The sequence below is a fragment of the Oryx dammah genome, unplaced genomic scaffold (genome assembly GCF_014754425.2).
Source record: "Oryx dammah isolate SB20612 unplaced genomic scaffold, SCBI_Odam_1.1 HiC_scaffold_1, whole genome shotgun sequence".
NCBI classification, from domain to species: domain Eukaryota; kingdom Metazoa; phylum Chordata; class Mammalia; order Artiodactyla; family Bovidae; genus Oryx; species Oryx dammah.
In genome coordinates, this window is record NW_024070185.1 from 37,570,411 (window position 1) to 37,589,039 (window position 18,629).

The 18,629-nt window shown below is 41.0% G+C and overlaps 1 protein-coding gene across 1 annotated transcript in view; it reads left to right on the plus strand.

The window, feature by feature from the left end:
* LOC120863468 (glycine dehydrogenase (decarboxylating), mitochondrial) overlaps nt 1–18,629 on the plus strand; it is an 80,837-nt gene that overhangs the window by 26,131 nt on the left and 36,077 nt on the right. Inside the window, exons 5-15 of the mRNA XM_040239749.1 lie at nt 1,834–1,911; nt 3,119–3,266; nt 3,604–3,800; nt 5,497–5,593; nt 8,806–8,911; nt 9,967–10,106; nt 11,346–11,426; nt 13,765–13,862; nt 14,345–14,429; nt 14,603–14,644; nt 15,598–15,740. Coding sequence (XP_040095683.1) covers nt 1,834–1,911; nt 3,119–3,266; nt 3,604–3,800; nt 5,497–5,593; nt 8,806–8,911; nt 9,967–10,106; nt 11,346–11,426; nt 13,765–13,862; nt 14,345–14,429; nt 14,603–14,644; nt 15,598–15,740 — 1,215 coding nt within the window. The remainder of the gene's footprint in view (nt 1–1,833; nt 1,912–3,118; nt 3,267–3,603; nt 3,801–5,496; nt 5,594–8,805; nt 8,912–9,966; nt 10,107–11,345; nt 11,427–13,764; nt 13,863–14,344; nt 14,430–14,602; nt 14,645–15,597; nt 15,741–18,629) is intronic.

The following is an 18,629-nucleotide window of genomic DNA, read 5'->3' on the forward strand; positions in this document are numbered from 1 at the left end:
GGGCACATTGTTGCCCTCTACATACTGGGTTTCTGTTATTATGGTTAACAGGAAGAATGCCTAGCAATCTGTAATGTAACATGTAAATAAGTATCACTCTCTTTTATGATGAATTTTCTTCTCAGGTTGTATTTAATGTTTTATAGCTTGTTTTCTTTTTCTACTTCACAATATTTGGGGGAACATTTCCCATTTCTTTAGTGAGTTTTCTAAACTATGGCTTTTATTGTGGGAGTTTTATGTAATCTCACCTCTACTGTTACACACTGTTTGTTCCCATTTTTTACTGTTATTATCTTTATGCATCTTTAGGATAAATTTTTGTCAGAAATTCTGATTATTTTCTGAGGACACATTTCCAGAAGTACAGTCATGGTTAACTTTGGTTAACACTTAGTTAACAGCTATTCTCCAGCTCCTCGCCTTCTTTCATTCTTTGTCTTGTGAATACGTTTGAGTTTAACTTCCTTCTGGGTAGATTCTCATGTGGCTTGTCATCTAGTAGGGAAATGTGCCCACATTGATGGTGTGTCTGTCTGAGGCTTTGGGGTGCTGGCCCTAGTCCACTGGGTGACTGCAGTGGCTGATAGCTTGATCCTAGTAGAACTGGGGGGGCAACGTTCTTTGTTTACACTCTGAATGCCCATGTAAGTTTCCTTCTTGGCTTCCAGAGGCTTGAGGAGTGGTTAAATTGGTTCTGGTACCAATTCCAGTCAGGGAGGGGGTTTCTTCTCACACCAGCAAACAAATACCCACTGGTGTCTGAGAATTCAATTCTCACACCACCTACCTGGAGATAGCATCAGATTCCACAGGTTCATGGATCAGATTTATAAGACTGCACCCCACTCCTGCCCAAATTCAGATGCAAGTCACAAGCCCAGGTTGTTCTTTGTGCTCTGACCAGCTGGCTATAGATGAAGGTTCCAACAGCCCCTTCTGACTCAGGATGCCAATCTCAAGTCCAGGTTGTATTCAACCCATGGGGTTTTCATGATCCCCTCCTAAGTTTCCATTAAATTTACTAGAGTGGCTCACTGAACTCAAGAGAAACATTTTACTTACTAGAAGCAGTGTATTAGCAAATGATATAACTCAGGAACAGCCAGACAGGAGATCTGCATAGGCCTGGGTATGTTGAAGGGGCTCAGAGCTTCCATGCTGCCTCAGAGTCACCCATTCTTCCCAGATTTCCACACGTTCACTGATTCAGAAGTTTCCTGAATCCCGTCCTTTTCCTTTGAGTGAGGACACTTGGTTAGATAATCTGTAAGTACTCCTTGGGAACCTCCCTGGTGTCTCAGTGGTAAAGAATCTGCCTGCCAGTGCATCATCTTACATTTACACTTTGACTCCTGGGTTGGGAAGATACCCTGGAGAAGGAAATTACAACCCACTCCAGATTCTTGCCTGGGAAATTCCATGGACAGAGGAGCCTGTCAGGCCATGTGGTCACAAAATATCCAACACAACAGAGCAACTAAACAACAACAAATGCTCCTTTGGCAATAAAGTTCACAAGTGTTTTTATTTAGAAGACTTAGTTTCTTGTTTCTACTTGTACCTAATTACTACCCTTTTGTTTCTTTTTCCTCATAGTATATTTTTAAAAATTTAAACCAGTTCAAGATTGATTTTGCTAAATAGGGTTGGAATTTGAATTGGATTTCAGTGCAATTCTGATCAGGAAACATCACCGTTAGTTATTAGTGACTGATTATTTTTTATTCTATGCTCAGACTTTCATTTAGTACCATCTCTTTTTTTGCATTCTTAGAAGATACTCTGATCTCTTTAATGTTCATGTTTGAATGCAGTTTTTCTTTTCAACAGGCAGAACAAGAGAAGGAAGTTTTTTGTTGACCCCTGTTGCCACCCACAAACGATTGCTGTCGTCCAAACTCGAGCCAAGTAATTAATTTTATTTGTATTTTGAACTCGGGGATAATATTATGCTCATCTCTGTTGTTTCTTCCTCTTATTTCCAAAGTGATTGGAGGTGAAACTGGTTTAAATTGGGGTTGTTGAATTTTATTTTCCCTCCCACTTTCTTCCCGTGATCTTACTGGTAAGTAAACCGTGTCAGAATTCAGGGGAAAATACACAGTGGATTTGATTGCCTTTGCCTTTTATTAAGTTACCACATTGTTTTGTCTTCTTTTTGTAAAAAGAAGATTAAGAATATCAAAATAATTTCAACAGTGTTTTGAAGTAAGCACAGACTAAAAGTGGAACTCTCACACACTGTCCTAATTTTGTATATACTCCTACGAACATGGCTCCTGTCTGAAATTCCTACAAATGTGGCTCCTAGGAATCTGCATAATACCTAGGTTAGTACAATGTAGATGAAAGCACATTTTTTTAAATTGCTGTAATCAAATAAAACAAACACAGCACAGCTGCCACATGTGGGTGTGTTTATTTGCTTTCTCCTTGTGAAAGCTTTTCCCCTGAACCCATACCACCATTCCTTCAGAAGTGGTTTTCTAACATGATAGAAATTAGATAGTTACAAGAACTAAGGAAGATTTTCTCGTCTTACTGAGATTTCCATTCACTTAAGGCCCATTTGGCTCAGCTGGTAAAGAATCTATCTGCCATGTGGGAGACCTGGGTTCAACCTCTGGGTTGGAAAGTTCCCCTGGAGAAGGGAAAGGCTACCCACTCCAGTATTCTGGCCTGGAGAATTCCATGGACTTTACAGTCCATGCGGTCGTGAGGAGTCGGACACGACTGAGAGACTTTCACTTTCACTAAGAGCCATCTAAGGTCAAGGTAGTAACGGCTCTTCCATTACTGGTATTGGTTCTATAGCCATAAGAAGGCATGTTCTGCTCTTGTCCCAGGAGCATGTTCTGATAGGAAAGGGGGAGAGGAGCAGAAGGATAGAAGAGAGAAACAAGCTGAGCTGTTGGATGCATATGAGCCAGTGAGAAGCACTGTTAGTACTGAAGGGCCAGGTGTGGAATGGGGGTGTATGTGAGCATGCTGGGATGGGGTAGGCAGTGAGGCACTGAGGAAGACACCAAATAGGAATCTCTGTCACGGAGAAGAAACTGTAGGTAATTTGATTTTCCCTGTAAACCAAAAATATGGTTGTTCTTTGTCTTTCCAGGTATTCTGGAGTCCTCATTGAGCTGAAGTTACCCCATGAAATGGACTTCAGCAGTAAAGATGTCAGTGGAGTGCTGTTCCAGTACCCAGACACTGAGGGGAAGGTGGAGGACTTCACAGAGCTCGTGGAGAGAGCCCATGAGGCCGGGGTAGGAGAACCTTTCCTTGTGGGGGTCCGTGGAGGAATGTCTCAACGTTGAATGATTATTGTTATTCTTTTTGGTGTGTTTTAATTTCCACACCTTTATCACCTAGTATGGTAAAGCTGCCTCCTTCCTACCTCTTTTCTTCAAGTTTGCTTTCTTCACTGGCTCTTGGGACATAGTAGACATTCAGTAAATATTTTAAATGAATGAATGAGTAAACACATTTCACAGGGTACAAACCAACTCTTCCAGTCTGCCCATAATGGAGATAATTTGATACCCTCCCACTATTCTCAGGGAAGGCCACAACCTTTTCCATTTTCTCTTATTTCCTTTCTAGAGCTTGGCCTGCTGTGCTACTGACCTTTTAGCTCTGTGCATCCTGAGGCCTCCTGGAGAATTTGGGGTAGACATCGCCCTGGGCAGCTCACAGAGATTTGGGGTGCCACTGGGCTATGGTGGACCACATGCAGCCTTTTTTGCTGTCAGAGAAAACTTGGTGAGGATGATGCCTGGAAGAATGGTGGGGGTAACAAGGTAAAGCAGCTCATGCTTCTTCCCTTTTACTGTGATTGTGGTTTTCTCTGCTCCTTCTCTTGCTCACAAAGGTTGTTGATATCTCTTAGAATTGGGTCGTTTGGATCAATTGAGGAAATATAGAGCATAGAGTCAGAAGAAAGAGTATATTTAGGATACTAATGTTTGGGGTATCAGTGCCCTATCTACTCCCTAACCCATCCCAACACACACAGACACCATTCTCCTATATTTAGCCCTCAAATGCCATGTACCTTTTCTCAAATGCCATGAATTTGTACATATTTGGAAAAGCATGCATGCAATGTATAACACATTTGTACTGAAGTTATAGACATGAATTTATTTAGGTTGATGAAAGCCTTGAAAGACTGAATATTTTAGGTGTGTTCTATATCTAACTGGTCTCTTTCTTGAAAGGATTAGCTTGCCATGTGGCTGTGTAAAGACAAGTGCAGTAAGAGACTGTTATGCACACACTGAGTGTGACCCACATTGTTTCCTAGAGGCCTGCCCCTTGGCTATTTGAGTAATTTCCAAATGTACTTCCTTTTAAAGTATTTCAACTGTATCTATTTGTATATTTGGTTGCATCAAGTCTTGGTTGCGGCACTGGGTCTTCAGTTGTGTCATGTGGGATCTTGTTGCAGCGCGTGGGGTCAACAGTTGTGGTGCATGGGTTTAGTTGCTCCATGGCACGTGGGATTCCCCATCCAGGGATTGAGCCCAAGTCCTCTGCATTGCAAGGCAAATTCTTAACCACTGGACCACCAGGGAAGTCCCTCCAAATATTCTTTATTGGGTGCTTCTCACAGCTAAAGATCATCAGGTTAAGAACTTAGCTGAGTGCCATGATTATTACTGTGGAGATTTAGCATATTATTTTTGACCTTTCATAAAAATTGGACTATTAATGTAAGTAAGGGAATAGTCTTGATTAGTGCTGATGTGATGGTGATGAGAAGTTCTGAAATACTTTCATTTTGTCACATGATAGCAAAAGGCACTTTGCTTTTTAATGTAAAAATGATATTTTCTTTAGGTATTTTTACATTAGCTTCTTTCAATGGTGTCTCTTCACCAGATGAGATGAGGCAGAGGTTTTTCTGATTTTAAAAGAATTTCATATATCAATTACTATCTTCTGATTTTTGTGTTGAAATTCTGACCTTTTTGGAAAGTGGACCAAAGAGTTGATGAAATAGAAGATAAGACTGCTGAATCTCTGTGTTTGTCTAGATTTTTAATTGCATTAAGAAAGAAGGGATTTTATTAGAGACAAGTGGTAAGGTTATTAACTTTATTTATAACCACATAGTTGCTCAGATTTCTGGTATAAAAATTCTGTTTCCCTTGTCTAGTATTTCCCTGTTCTCTGAGTCTCCTAAATAAGCTCAGAGTGGAGTTTAATCCTCAATTATCATCATTATTTTAGGCTGGGAGATTACTGGGAAATTTTCTTTTAAGGTTTCCAACTTATTGTATATATCTCAGTGCCTCAAATCCTCAGGGTGCAAACTGAAAATTAGTAGTCCCATTTGGAAGAAGATAGTTTGGAAATTGCTCGTTATGGACTAGCACCTAAGTAACATTGCTGAATTCACTTCAAGGTGGGAAAGAAAGAAGCAGTTCTGTTTATGGCAACTCTCAGTACTGTGATGATCTGTGCTGACTGAACGTTTTATTCTTGGTCCAGAGATGTCAGTGGAAAAGAAGTGTATCGTCTGGCTCTTCAAACCAGGGAGCAACACATCCGGAGAGACAAGGCTACCAGCAACATCTGTACAGCTCAGGTGGATCACAGACCTGACCTGCTCACTGAATGCCTTACAGTCTACAGAAATGATCTACTTATTCATTTTACTGAGTTGTTGTTTCATTCATTCATCATCTACCGAGCAGCTGGCACACCAGAAATGATAAGATCTTATTGGTAGAGAAGCCTTGTGGTCTTGTCAGAATGCCAGTCTTGTATTTTACTGGGGTTCCATGTATGTACATACTTCACCCATTAGGGTGTCTGGCATTCTTGGCTGCAGGGCAGATCTGTTGTGCGTGGTGATTCTCTTAGGGCTGAGATGGAGGCACTCCAGGTTAGTGTGAAGAAGGCGAGTAAAGATACTTGAGGTGACTGTACTGAGGGGATGGTTTAGATTGGCCAGTCAGTGGTGGTCATGGGCTATTCTTACTGAGAACTCATGAGAGGTATTCCTGAAACGGATGGTATGAAAGAGGAGGAGTTACTTGAACATTGCCCAAGAGCTCAGGTTAGAGGGAGCAGTATTCATCGACACTCAGCCAATTCCTAGGATCAGGCGGAGGACCACACCTGAGCATATGATCCATTTTAGGTTCATCTCTTCTATTCAGGGCCAGAGAAAAAGATCTTGTAGATAACTCAGCAGGCAGAACAGTGTTCTTCCCCCTCAGGGCATTGGCTCAAGTACCACCACCAGACTTTAGAAAGCCTCTGCAGGGATGCTGTCGACAATAAGGTCTTCTTACAGCTTGTTCTGTGTCTTCCCTGGTGGCTCAGCAGTAAAGAATCTGCCTTCCAATTCAGGAAATGTGGATTCAATCCCTGGGTCAGGAAGATTTCCTGGAGAAGGAAATGGCTATCCATTCCAGTATTCTTGCCTAGGGAATCCCATGGACAGAGGATCCTGGCGGGCTATAGTCCATTGGGTTTCAAAGAGTCAGACACAACTCAATGACTAAATCAACACCAACAGTAATGGCTTGTTCTATAGTCACTGGTCATTGAAACAGTATCCTCTGTCGGTTTTCTTGCATTATATTTTTTGTCTCAGGGAAGTGGCTGCTTTTCAGGGAAGAGCTCCTTTAGTGTCACAGGTAGGAGCCAGTTGTCACAAGCTTGTCCTCTGTTGACAGCAAATTGATCTTTATATGATGCCTTTACTTTTCACCAGCTTCCCTGGTGGCTCAGAGGTTAAAGCGTCTACCTGCAATGCGGGAGACGTGGGTTCGATTCCTGGGTTGGGAAGATCCCCTGGAGAAGGAAATGGCAACCCACTCCAGTACTCTTGCCTGGAGAACCCCATGGATGGAGGAGCCTGGTGAGCCTGCACGGGGTCGCAAAGAGTTGGACACAACTGAGCGCCTTCACTTTCACTCACTTACTTTCTATAGTTTACCCTTCATTTTTTGCTGAATTCTCTGCTAACATATCTTTTCTTCCTCTGCTGCTTTCTGCTCATACTTTTCCAGAAGGTGTCTCTCTGATCACTAAGTACACTAAGGGTTTTTTGCTTCAAGGCTTGAATTAATTTTCCAGGTTAATTTGAGCTGTCTACAGTGAACAGAAGTTATGTTCCTACTTTTTTTCTTCTAGTTCATGATCTCTAGTTTAAAAAGGAACATGAATCAATCTCCACAAGCCTTCTGTGATGGGAGATTTCCAGAGTATTCTGTGAACTCTCACCTGAGTTTTTATTTCCAGGCAGTGTAGCCACAAGCCATGATACTCTCTTCTATGGATGTTTTACTTCAGAAATGCATTCTCCATAGCAGTAAGGTATTGTGGTTCCTCTGTATTTATTTCTAATTGTTACATGGAGTCCACAAGAGTATCTGTACTCTCTCTGGGATTTGGTCCAAGAAAGCCTACTGCTGTGTTCTCTGATGTCTTCTTTTCCTCGTTTTCTTTACTGACTCTGATTTCACTTTCTGGCATTTTTCAAGAACTCTTTCTTGTTCAGCAGTTGCCACAGAGATATTCCTTCTAGCAGCCTCACAGAGGAAAAGTGTACCTAACACAACAGATCTGATACTGAACATCATCCAACTTCAAAGCGCTGTGTTTCTCAGCTGAGTAGTGTTTCTACTTCGTGAAGGGCCCCTTCCCACCTTGGGATGATTGGCCGTAAAGGTGGATCTTGAACTGCTGACCTAGTATCTTAGGACAAAGGTAACATTAGTGGGACTGGAAACTTCAGAAAGACTGTGATGCTGGACCGATGAGACGTTAGGAGATGTGGGAGAATCGAATGGACTAAAGCAGGTGAGGAGTCTCTGACCTCACCTGTTTGAACCAGATACTATGGATGATATTGCATGGTTAGAAGGTAAACAGGTAAGAGATAGAGCCAGAAGGAGGAGAAACAGGAGGTGGGCCTCCATTATTTTCCCCCAGGTTGGCACTCATTTTGGTATCTGACCCAAGCCACCCTCGTTTTATCCTTCTCCATGATCCAAGGTGCAATCACAGTGGTCCCTTCCTTGCTCCCTATGCTGGACTCCTTCCCCGAATCTCTGAGAGATTCAGTACTGTTCTTTCCCATTTTGTATGACACTAGGATACATCCCTGTAAGTACTTCTGTGAAACCTCAATCAACAGTCAAAAGAGATATCTTACCTGAGAAGGTGACCTTACTGTTAGCAGGGAATAAGCCGTAGGTTCTGATTTTCCCTTTCTAATGTATCTCCTGCCTTCTTATTTTGGTTTTATCCTCTGTGGCCTGCATTTTTATCTTTGGTGGTCCTTTGCTGTTAATTTACCATTCACCTCTTGGTTGGCTGCAATTCAGTTTTTAGTGCTTTATTTGAGACTTCAAGAGAATTATTCTCCCTGAGTTCTTGTGTGTTTGAAAATTTTTGTTGCTTTTATCTTTGAAGAACCATTTTATTGAGCCTATAATTCTTAGATCTCACTTTTTTTCCCCTGAGGTCTTTGTTCCACTGTTTTCCAGTGTTAAATATCACATATCTGAAGACAGTGATTGCCCCTTTACGAGTGACAAAATTATGTTGCATGAATGGAACCTCTTATTAACGGTCACATTCAAAGGTTTAGTGTAGTGACTCTAAGGTGCCTTAGATGCTGTTTTTTTTTTTTCCCTCAGATGGCCAGGCAGGTTATAAATGGTTCCCAACTGCATAGAGAAGGCAGGAAGGCTGATCATTTTGCTTACTCCCTGTTTTCAGTTTCAGTATCTATCTTCTATCACATTGCTAAACATCATTCTTTAAATGCTCTTTGTTTAGGCTCTCTTGGCGAATATGGCTGTGATGTTTGCAATCTACCATGGGTCTCATGGGCTGGAACATATTGCTAGGAGGGTACATAATGCCACTTTGATTTTGTCTGAAGGTGAGTCAGTCGTCTATTTTAAAAATTTTGGTTGTAACAAGACTGATAATTGTGAATAAGTAAAATTTAAAATTCACTGCATGTCCAATGTCACATGCAAAATTAAAAGTCAGATAAAAACCGGGGAAGAATATTTTCAGCATCTATGATTGACTGAGTGTTAATATATTTAGTATACTGAGCTTTTGCTCAGTCCCCCCGACCCTATATACAGGAAGGATGAACACCCTGGGAAAAAACTGAGCAAAGGACATTAAATGTAATTTTAAAAGAAAGCATACAAATGAACATACATAATTTCAACCTCACTATTAACCAAATAAATGTAAGTTGAAAGAATAAAATAGTGTTTCTCCCATCACATTGGCAAAGATTAAAAAAGAATACTGATATTGGTATGATGTTTTATGAGGGCACTTAAACAATTTGTATCAAAAAGTGCCTACAATTTGATCCAGAAATTCTAGTAATGTTTCTAAAGGAAATAATCAGATAAGGATGTAAAGGGTGTCCACAAAAACATTATTTGCAATATTACATCTTGGAAATAGCCTAAATGTCCAGTAGTAAGTAATTAGTTAAAATTATGGTACATAATTTAAGTTTGAATATTATATAGCCATTAAAAATAATGATGGGGGTTTTGATCTATTGAAAAGTTCATGATATGTTAAATATTCTTTTTCAAGATAAAGAAGTATATATATAAGATATATTACAAGTAGACACACATATATAAACACCCTTCTGGGAGGAATCTGTACAGAGGAATCTGGGAGGAATCTGGTACAGAGGAATCTGTACCAAAAAGTAACCATTAGTTATTAGTGGATGGTAATTATGGTGATTTTTTCCTCCATTTTTATATGTATTTCACAACTCTCTACAGCATAATAATAAATATTAAATTTTTTAAAATTTGAAAGCAGCAATCAAAACTCTGGGTAGGACCAGGAACAGACTGTAGTAGGATTTACCTCCTCGCTCCTCTGAAGTGTACGGGGCAGAGGGTCAGGTTGCTCTGTAGAGACTGGTGGCTCTCCTGTTTTGTCTAGGTCTCAAGCGAGCAGGGCACCAACTCCAGCATGACTTGTTCTTTGACACTCTGAAGATTCAGTGTGGCTGCTCAGTGAAGGAGGTCTTGGGCAGGGCCGCTCAGCGACAAATAAATATTCGGCTCTTTGAGGATGGCACAGTAAGTCAGACTTTCAGTTTCATTTTACAAATTCTATAAATTTTCATGACTTTTCTCATTAAAATATCTTTTTATTTAAAAAAGATCTCAGTATTGGACCTTTGGGTGCAATCTGTCTCTTTGTAAACAATTTTCATTTCCAGTTGGGAATGCTGTGACTTTTTAAATGGTGATTTAAATGGTCAACTTTCCTTAAGGTGTTGTGTTTTCATACATGGAACTTTTAGGCACATATTTTGCTCATACTACTCCTTTATTCTGAAAAAGGAAATGGCAACCCACTCCAGTATTCTTGCCTGGAAAATCCCATGGATGGAGGAGCCTGGTGTGCTACAGTTCATGGGGTCACAAAGAGTTGGACACGACTGAGCAACTTCACTCACTCACTCACTCATTTCTTTATTCACAATATGATAAGCAATAAGATGAGGCAAGTTAAGGGAAGAAAATGGTGAGCTTATCTAGTACCAAAAGTGGTGCCCTGCAGCCCTCAGACTGTCAGAGTTCAGATGTGGCTGTAAAACTCTGAATCTTGTGGAGTTTGGGACTGGACTAGCCTGCTTTGCCCAAGAGTCAACCTGGACATAATGATATTCTGTTGTTTTAGAACAACGGAGAGTTTTGTCCAGCACTTTCTCCCCTTAGACTTCTCTTATTAGAGTTTCAACCCTGATTTTTGTGTGTGTGTGTTCAATTCTTTTTTAAAAGCTTATTTTTAACTGGAGGATAATTGATTTACAATGTTGTGTTGGCTTCTGCTGTATAGCAACATGAATCAGCCATAAGTATATATATCCCCTCCCTCGTGGGCCTCCCTCCCACCTCACCCCACCATCCCTCCCCTCTAGACCATTACAGAGCATGGAGCTGAGCTCCCTGTGCTATACGGCATCTTCCCACTAGTTATCTATTTTAAACATTGTAGTGTATATATGTCAGAGCTCCTCTCTCAACTCATCCCGCCCTCTCCTTCCCGCTCTGTGTCCACAAGCCCATTCTCTAGTCTGCATCTGTATTCCTACCCTGAAAAGAGGTTTATCACAACCATTTTTCTAAATTCCATATATATGCGTTAATATAAAATACTTATTTTTCTCTTTCTGACTTACTTCATTATGTAAGACAGTCTCCTAAAGTTCATCCACCTCACTACAACTTCCTCAAATTCATTCCTTTTTATGTCAGCCCTGATCTTGGTATTCAGAGCTAATGTTTTCCCTTTCATTTTCATTTCGATAGCTTGGTATTTCTCTTGATGAAACAGTCAATGAAAAAGATCTGGATGACTTGTTGTGGATCTTCGGCTGTGAGTCGTCTGCAGTAAGTAAATTAAAATACATACTCCTCATAAGGATTATTTGGGGAGGTGTCAGAGATGGCCTTGCCTCTTGTGGGCCTGAGTTGTGAGGGAGAAGGGGCCCAGGAGTGACCTTGGTGGCCCGCTGTTAAAATTAAACTACTGATTTTCTCTTGTTCCTGTGACTGCTGATAGTTAGAGGTCACTGCTCTGGGCCCCAGCCAGGACTAATTAGCCAGGTTAGTTGGAAGGACTGTTAATTGTACTTAATTGAATCTATTCCTAATAGAAAGTTTCATAACACTTACATCTTGGTTATGTTGATTCTGGGAAAACTGACCTAATATGTGCCAGGTCGTTAATATGTGTTACATCCCCATAGTGAAAGTGAAGTCGTGTCTGACTCTTTGCGACCCCATGGACTGTAGCCTACCAGGCTCCTCTGTCCATGGGATTTTCCAGGCAAGAGTACTGGAGTGGGTTGCCATTTCCTTCTCCAGGGGATCTTCCCGACCCAGGGATCGAACCCAGGTCTCCCACATTGTAGGCAAACGCTTTCCTGTCTGAGCCCCTGGGAAGTCGTTATGTCCTCTGGATAGTGCTAAATCAGACATATTTCCTGCCCTTATGGAGCTTCTAGTCTAGTAAGGATCTGAACAAGCACAAGAATGCAGTCTAGGTGAGGTATTATGATGGGCACTGTCTGTGATGAGCACAGAGGAGGGGCTTCTCACCAAGACTCGGAAGAATTTCTCTTAAGTGGAGACCTGAAAGATGAGTAGGAGCTATCCAGACACAATTGTGGAGAAGGAGGATGGAGCTACAGGTGTTCCGGATGCTGGGAAAAGCAGCCACAAAGGCGAGGAGGAGAGAGATAACATGAGAACTAGAAGCAGTGTGGTGTGACTGAGTTGGTTTCTAAAATGATGAAATAGCAGGACGTGTGAGGATGAGATTCTGTGAGATGGAGGAGAGGCATCAGTAGCTACCTACACCTGTAGCAAGGTGTTAATCACAACACTCTGCAAGGCTTATAGCATAAGAGCCACTCAATAAACATTTGCTAAATGAACCAATGAAAGGAAGCAGAAATAGGTTTCAGGGTGTTTATCAGTGCTGTCCTGGTTGTCTAAGTTTTCTTTGAGACCTGACTTTAAATCAGAAAACAAATGAAAGTTATCAAAGAAGTATTACACTGTTCTCTTTTAAACTAATTAATAAACAAAACTGAATAAGTATCCTCCCTCTAGAATTCTGCACTTAATTTAAATTTAATCACAGTATTTGTTCTATGCATTTGAGGAATTTCAGGAACACCCACTGAGGGCTCCAGAGAGCCATTCTATCAGCCTGGAGAAGAATGAGGAGCAAGCCATGTATTTAATTATATGTTTTAGATATTTTATCAGACATATGGTTTGCAAATATTTCCCCTGTTCTGTTTGTTGTCTTGATGGTGTCATTTAATGCACAAAAGTTCACTTTTATCTATTTTTTCTGTGTTGCTCATGCTTTTGGTGTCATAAAGACATCATTGTCAAATCCAAGGTCATGCAGATTTGCCTGTATACTTTCTTCTAAGAGTTTTATAATTTTATTTTCTTTATTTCTTAATATTTAATTTATTTATTTTGGCACACTGGTTCTTAGTTGCAGCATGTGGAATCTTTAGCTGCAGTATGTGGGATTCAGTTCCCAGACCAGAAATCAAACCTGGGCCCCCTACATTGGGAACGTGGAGTCTTAGCCACTGGGCCACCAGGAAAGTCCCAGATATCATAGTTTTAGCTTGTAGATTTAGGGCCTTAATCCATTTTGAATTAGTTTTTGTGTATGGTGCAAGATAAGGGTTCAGTTTCATTCTTTTGCATGTGTATATCCAGTTTTCTCAGCATCCTTTGTTGAAGAGACTGTTCCTTTCCCTACTGAATGGTCTTGACATTAGTATTTTATTAGACTGTTCTTGAAGACAAAAGAGCAGTGTCAGATAAGAATCCTTACTTGAGCTTTATCATGGTAAAGTTTTAGATAGCCCTTTAAAATAATTTACTGTAACTTGCTCCATTGTTCATGGAACATGCAGGAGATGTCAACTTTTGTTTTGGCAGTAAAAATCGCACAGCTTTTATTTACTGTCGCTAAGTTCAGTGGAACTTAAGGATGGTATTTTGAAGAATCGCCACACTGCATGACCCTGACCTCTGTCTTTGCACCATGCCACATGTCCCGGATGAGGGGTGGAAGGTTGGGTGGTAAGGAATTTCCAGTGCTCTATCACAACACATGCTTAGTGGAAGCCTGCTTCACATGTGGTTCCAGGCATGATTTCCATCCTTCAGTGTCTGTGATCTCTCCATGCAGGAGCTGGTTGCTGAAAGCATGGGTGAGGAGCGGAGAGGTATTCTAGGGACTGCCTTCAAGAGGACTAGCCCATTCCTCACACATCAAGTGTTCAACAGGTTTGTGTGGCTCGTGTGACTTCTGCGTTGGGAGCACAGTGGAGAGTGGCTTCAACTACGATACAGTTATTGTGGTTCAGCCTGAGTAACTGCTAAATCCCAATTCTAACCTGGGCAGAAAGCACATCATATTTCCTGATGGCTCTGCTCCCTGGGCACCATAACCCATAATTCTACTCCTGAGAAGATGAGAGTTTGAGTGCATGGCTGCCAGGCTGAAGATCATACCCAGGGACTCAGCGTCGTCTTCTTTCCAGCCCTTTCTCTCATGCCCATGGGCAGCTTCTTGTCGTAGGGAATCCTCTGTGGTTTGTGGGGGATGGTCCATGCCCTTCTCTCTGATACTTTGCGGGCATGTTGCTCATGGCCTAATTTGATCTGTATGTTGAAGGTAGATATCAGTGTATCTTAACCTTTTAGAAAGATGTGTGTGGGCTCTTATTTAATTATATTGGTCTAAACCCTGTGTTCTGTGTTCACAGCTATCACTCAGAAACAAATATTGTCCGATACATGAAGCGACTAGAGAACAAGGACATTTCCCTTGTGCATAGCATGATTCCACTGGTAATTATTGCCTTTCTTTCCATTCCCCACTCCACCCTGAGTCCACCTCTTTGGGTCACACCTAATATGCTGCAAGAGAGATGAATGGTTGGCCTTTCAGGGAGATGGGAGGACCAATCCGATGGAACATAGGAAGTCACTAACGTAATACACTTTGGCTGTGCTTCTTAAAGGGGTCCTGTACCATGAAGCTCAACAGTTCATCTGAACTCACGGTAAGTAGGTCACGTCTATTAAGAGGGGGCTTACCAGAGGCAGTATCTTGGCTTGTGCATAAGTAGATAATGAGAGAACCTGCCGCTGGGACTGTGATTAATAACTACTTTAGAAATCCTGTACCTCACTCTTAAACAATCTCGGCAGAAACCCTAACTTTATCACAACCTGATCATTTACGTTTATGACTGAGATTATTTTTAAATATTAAAATAAGTAAAGATAGAGCATTTATCTCTTCCTACCTCTCCCCCCAAGACTCCCTTTTAAATCTGCCATGTTAAAAGCTTTTATCAACTTGTAGTTGTTAAGCTCAGGTGGAATTAAGCTTTCTATAAATCATTTCTCAGTGCCAAAAGGGTTGAGATTGAGGTTTTAATTTATTCCTTGTATCAACAAGGTTTTTGTATCCTGCTGTGGTGTTTGGTAAGTATCTGTACTAGGCCAGCATGTTTCTTTTTTTATATAGGATTATTCTGATATGACAAATCACATCAGGAAAAGAAAATCATTTTATATTGTAGGATTTTCCCCATTTACTTTTATGTTGGTGTTTTGTTCTGCTTAATGAAAAAAAAGAGTAATATATGTGCTATGCAAGAGTTTGAATAAAACATGCCTGAAACAACTCATTGAGTTTCATGGATATAAATCAATTTGGGGGCCTTTTTGTTCCTGAAAAAATAGGAAAAGGTTATTTTTTTGTGTAAGTGCCCTTTTTGGGGCCACTATGACTCACTTGTACAATGAAGACAGTAACAGTACTTACTTTATAAGACTGCGGTAAGAGTTAAATGAATGAATTTATTTAAAATGCTTAGATTAGTGCCTGACACATAGTAGGCAATTTCTGTGTTAGCTATTGCTATCATCATCATCATTATTAATGTTAGTATTGTTATTACTATTACAATGTATACATATGCATATGCTTTCTCCTCTTGCTCTTCAGCCTATCACATGGAAAGAATTTGCAAATATCCACCCCTTTGTGCCTCTGGAACAAGCTCAAGGATACCAGCAGCTTTTCCGAGAACTCGAGAAGGATTTGTGTGAACTCACTGGCTACGATCAAATCTCTTTCCAGCCTAACAGGTAAAGAGATTTCTTCTTCTGTCTTTTCAGTTATCTTTTGTAGTATAATACCCCCTGGGATGGATGACTAGAAGATCCAAAGTGGCCTCATTCTCAGAGCTGGGCAGGAAGTGATGGCTGTTGGCTTGGAGTCCAGTTGACTATGTGGACCTCTCCAGTGGTTGCTGAAGCTCCCTCACAGAATTGGGTCTGGATTCAAAGTGAGGTGTTCCAAGGTGGAAGTATGTGGAAGCTGCAAGCCTTTTCAGGCTCAGCCTCTGGAGTTACACAGCATCCCTTCCAGAGCATTCTATCTGTCGTAGCATTTTAGGGCAGCCCAAATTAAATGTGGGAGGGGTCCAACATGTGGTTGTGAATGTGGAAAATCCTGGTTCACTGTGGGCCATCTTTGAAAGGTAGTTACTACATCCACCTTACAGTTTAAGAATCAGAATTGAGCTCCTTATAAGCAGCAATGCCTCAGTCTAGTAGGACCAGGAGAGTCTGGATCCTAGTTTGTTTTGTCAACAACCTTGAAATATCCTTTCCCCTTTTCTGGCCTCAGCCTCTGTAAAATAAAAAATTTTGAGCAAAAGTGATTTTCGAAAACATGCAAACTCATGGAAATGTAGTGTCCAGTCAAGTGTGACTTTGACACTGCTCCCAATGAGTACTGGGGTCTATATTCCCTCTTGTATCTGAGTGGAAGTTTGTGACTGCTCCAACAGAATGCAGTGGAAGTAACTAACTATGCATGGCTTTGGAGACTAGGACTTAATGGAAACTTTGAGACTCTTGACCCAATCACAGAATAGCAAATCTCTTGTCCTGTACCTTCCTCCCTGCCAAGGACTCTCTGAATGGCTTCTGTAGGCATCTGTTGATACAAGTTGACAATGGCCCTTCTGTGAGCTTGATGGCAACAGAAGAGACAGTAGACATTAGCTCTTCTCCCAGCACAAACCTCGTAACTAGTCAGCAAGTCTCTCCTATGTAAGATGCTTAGCAGAACATGGTATAAGATGGCTCACTGTAGAGGATGAGTGGATCCTCCAAAGTTGGAGGATCCAAACTTATTTGGAGAATCCAGATCAAGTTTCCAAACTTGATTTGGAAAAGAAACAACAAACGTATAAGATACCTTATTATGTTTTGCATGGAAAGGAATGGAATGCATTTGCCTTTAAACATGAAAACAATAGCAACAACAACAAAAAAATACCAGAAGGATATCATAACATCTCCTGGGTACTTGTTAAAAAATATAAATTCCTGGGCCCTTTTCCAGACCTACTGGTTTTCAGGGGTCGAGACTAAAACTTTTAAGAAGCAACCAGATGATTCTGATGCATATCCTGCTTGGATACACTGGATCTGTGGTCTTTCTATCTTCATGGGAATAGATAGGCAGGCAGACATGTCATCAACATGTAAGTTAACATCTGAGGATACCTTCAGAAGAGGAATCTTGTGTCTGCCCCCAGCTTCTCTACCTCCCACTGCTCAGTGTGGTTTCTCCACCAGCAGTCACAGCATTGGCATCACCCAGAAGCTTGTTAGAAATGCCAAATTTCTATTTCAAGATTTAAAAAATCAAATGATTTAAAAACTGACATTTATTGGCTCATTTTCTGAGACAGAATGTAATCAGATCTTAGTCAGATACTATCACACCTTCCCTCCTGTTTTGGTAACATAGGTCACAGCAGAGCCATACCCTTTATGAAAACAACATATCCCATACAATACAAACCCATTAGGAAGAGGGCATGTGACAAATAAAAGGACACAAAGCCTTTTTAATATTAGACGCTCAGACCCATGCGTGCATCTCTTCCCTCATGGTACTCTTTCCCCATCAAGATGTTGATTCTATCTGGGACTGGGAGCTGAACACCAGGCGTTTTTATAGATTTATCATATGAGTCTAGTTTCCAGCTCAGGCCTGGGAACCACTCATTTCATAAATAGGACGGAACTGACATGTATGAAAGTCAGGTTGTAGTATACCTTCATTAAAACATCATCATGCAGCTTTTTTTTTTTTTTTAACAAGAGGAACCTGAGTGAATTCATGTGAGGCAATAATACCTTAATTAAGTATTGACAATGAAGAAACTGCCCTCTAGTGATGGAATATGATCACATCTTCTGTGTCTTATTGGAGAGCTATTTTGCAAGACCACTTTAACATTTTTTAAATCATTAGCTCTTGCAAAAAATTGAGGTCCTGGGCAGAGTCTGCAGAAGACTGACTGAAGGATGAGGAGGTTCTCCTTTTGTAAAGCAGTGGTTCCCAGGCCTGAGCTGGAAACTAGACTCGTGTGATGAGTCTATAAAAAATCCTGGTGTTCAGCTCCCAGTCCCAGATAGAATGAACATCTTGATGGGAAAAGAGTATGGTGAGGGAAGGGATGCATGCATGGGTTTTTCTTTAAAGCCCCCCAGGTGATTCCAGATTGCAGCCAAGGTTGAAAACCATCATCTTATAAGTTTCTCTCTTCTCCTCAGTTGACCTGATGGTGTTTCTCTCTCTTACTCTTCTCATTTGTATGATTGCCGGTGAGACCCCATTTTCCATGGAGAAGGAAAAGAAATCATTATTATTTTGTAGTTCTCGGCAGTGATGCCTTCTTCAGCTCAGAAATTCCCAAACACACCACCCATTTCCAAGAGCTGACTTCAGAGTTACAGAGGCTTCGTTGAAGCTTAGTAGATATTTCTGGTCCTAAGCAGAGGCTGCTCTGACAGATGGGGAAATGCCTCCTTCTTTGTTGGGAAAATACAGGGGCTATGTTTCCAGTGAGTTGGGAAATTTGATTCTCATTTGGGAAAAGAGAAAGGCATCTACCACATATTGTATGTGAATGATTTTATTTTTAGCTTACTTACTACAGCCTCCATCTTGGT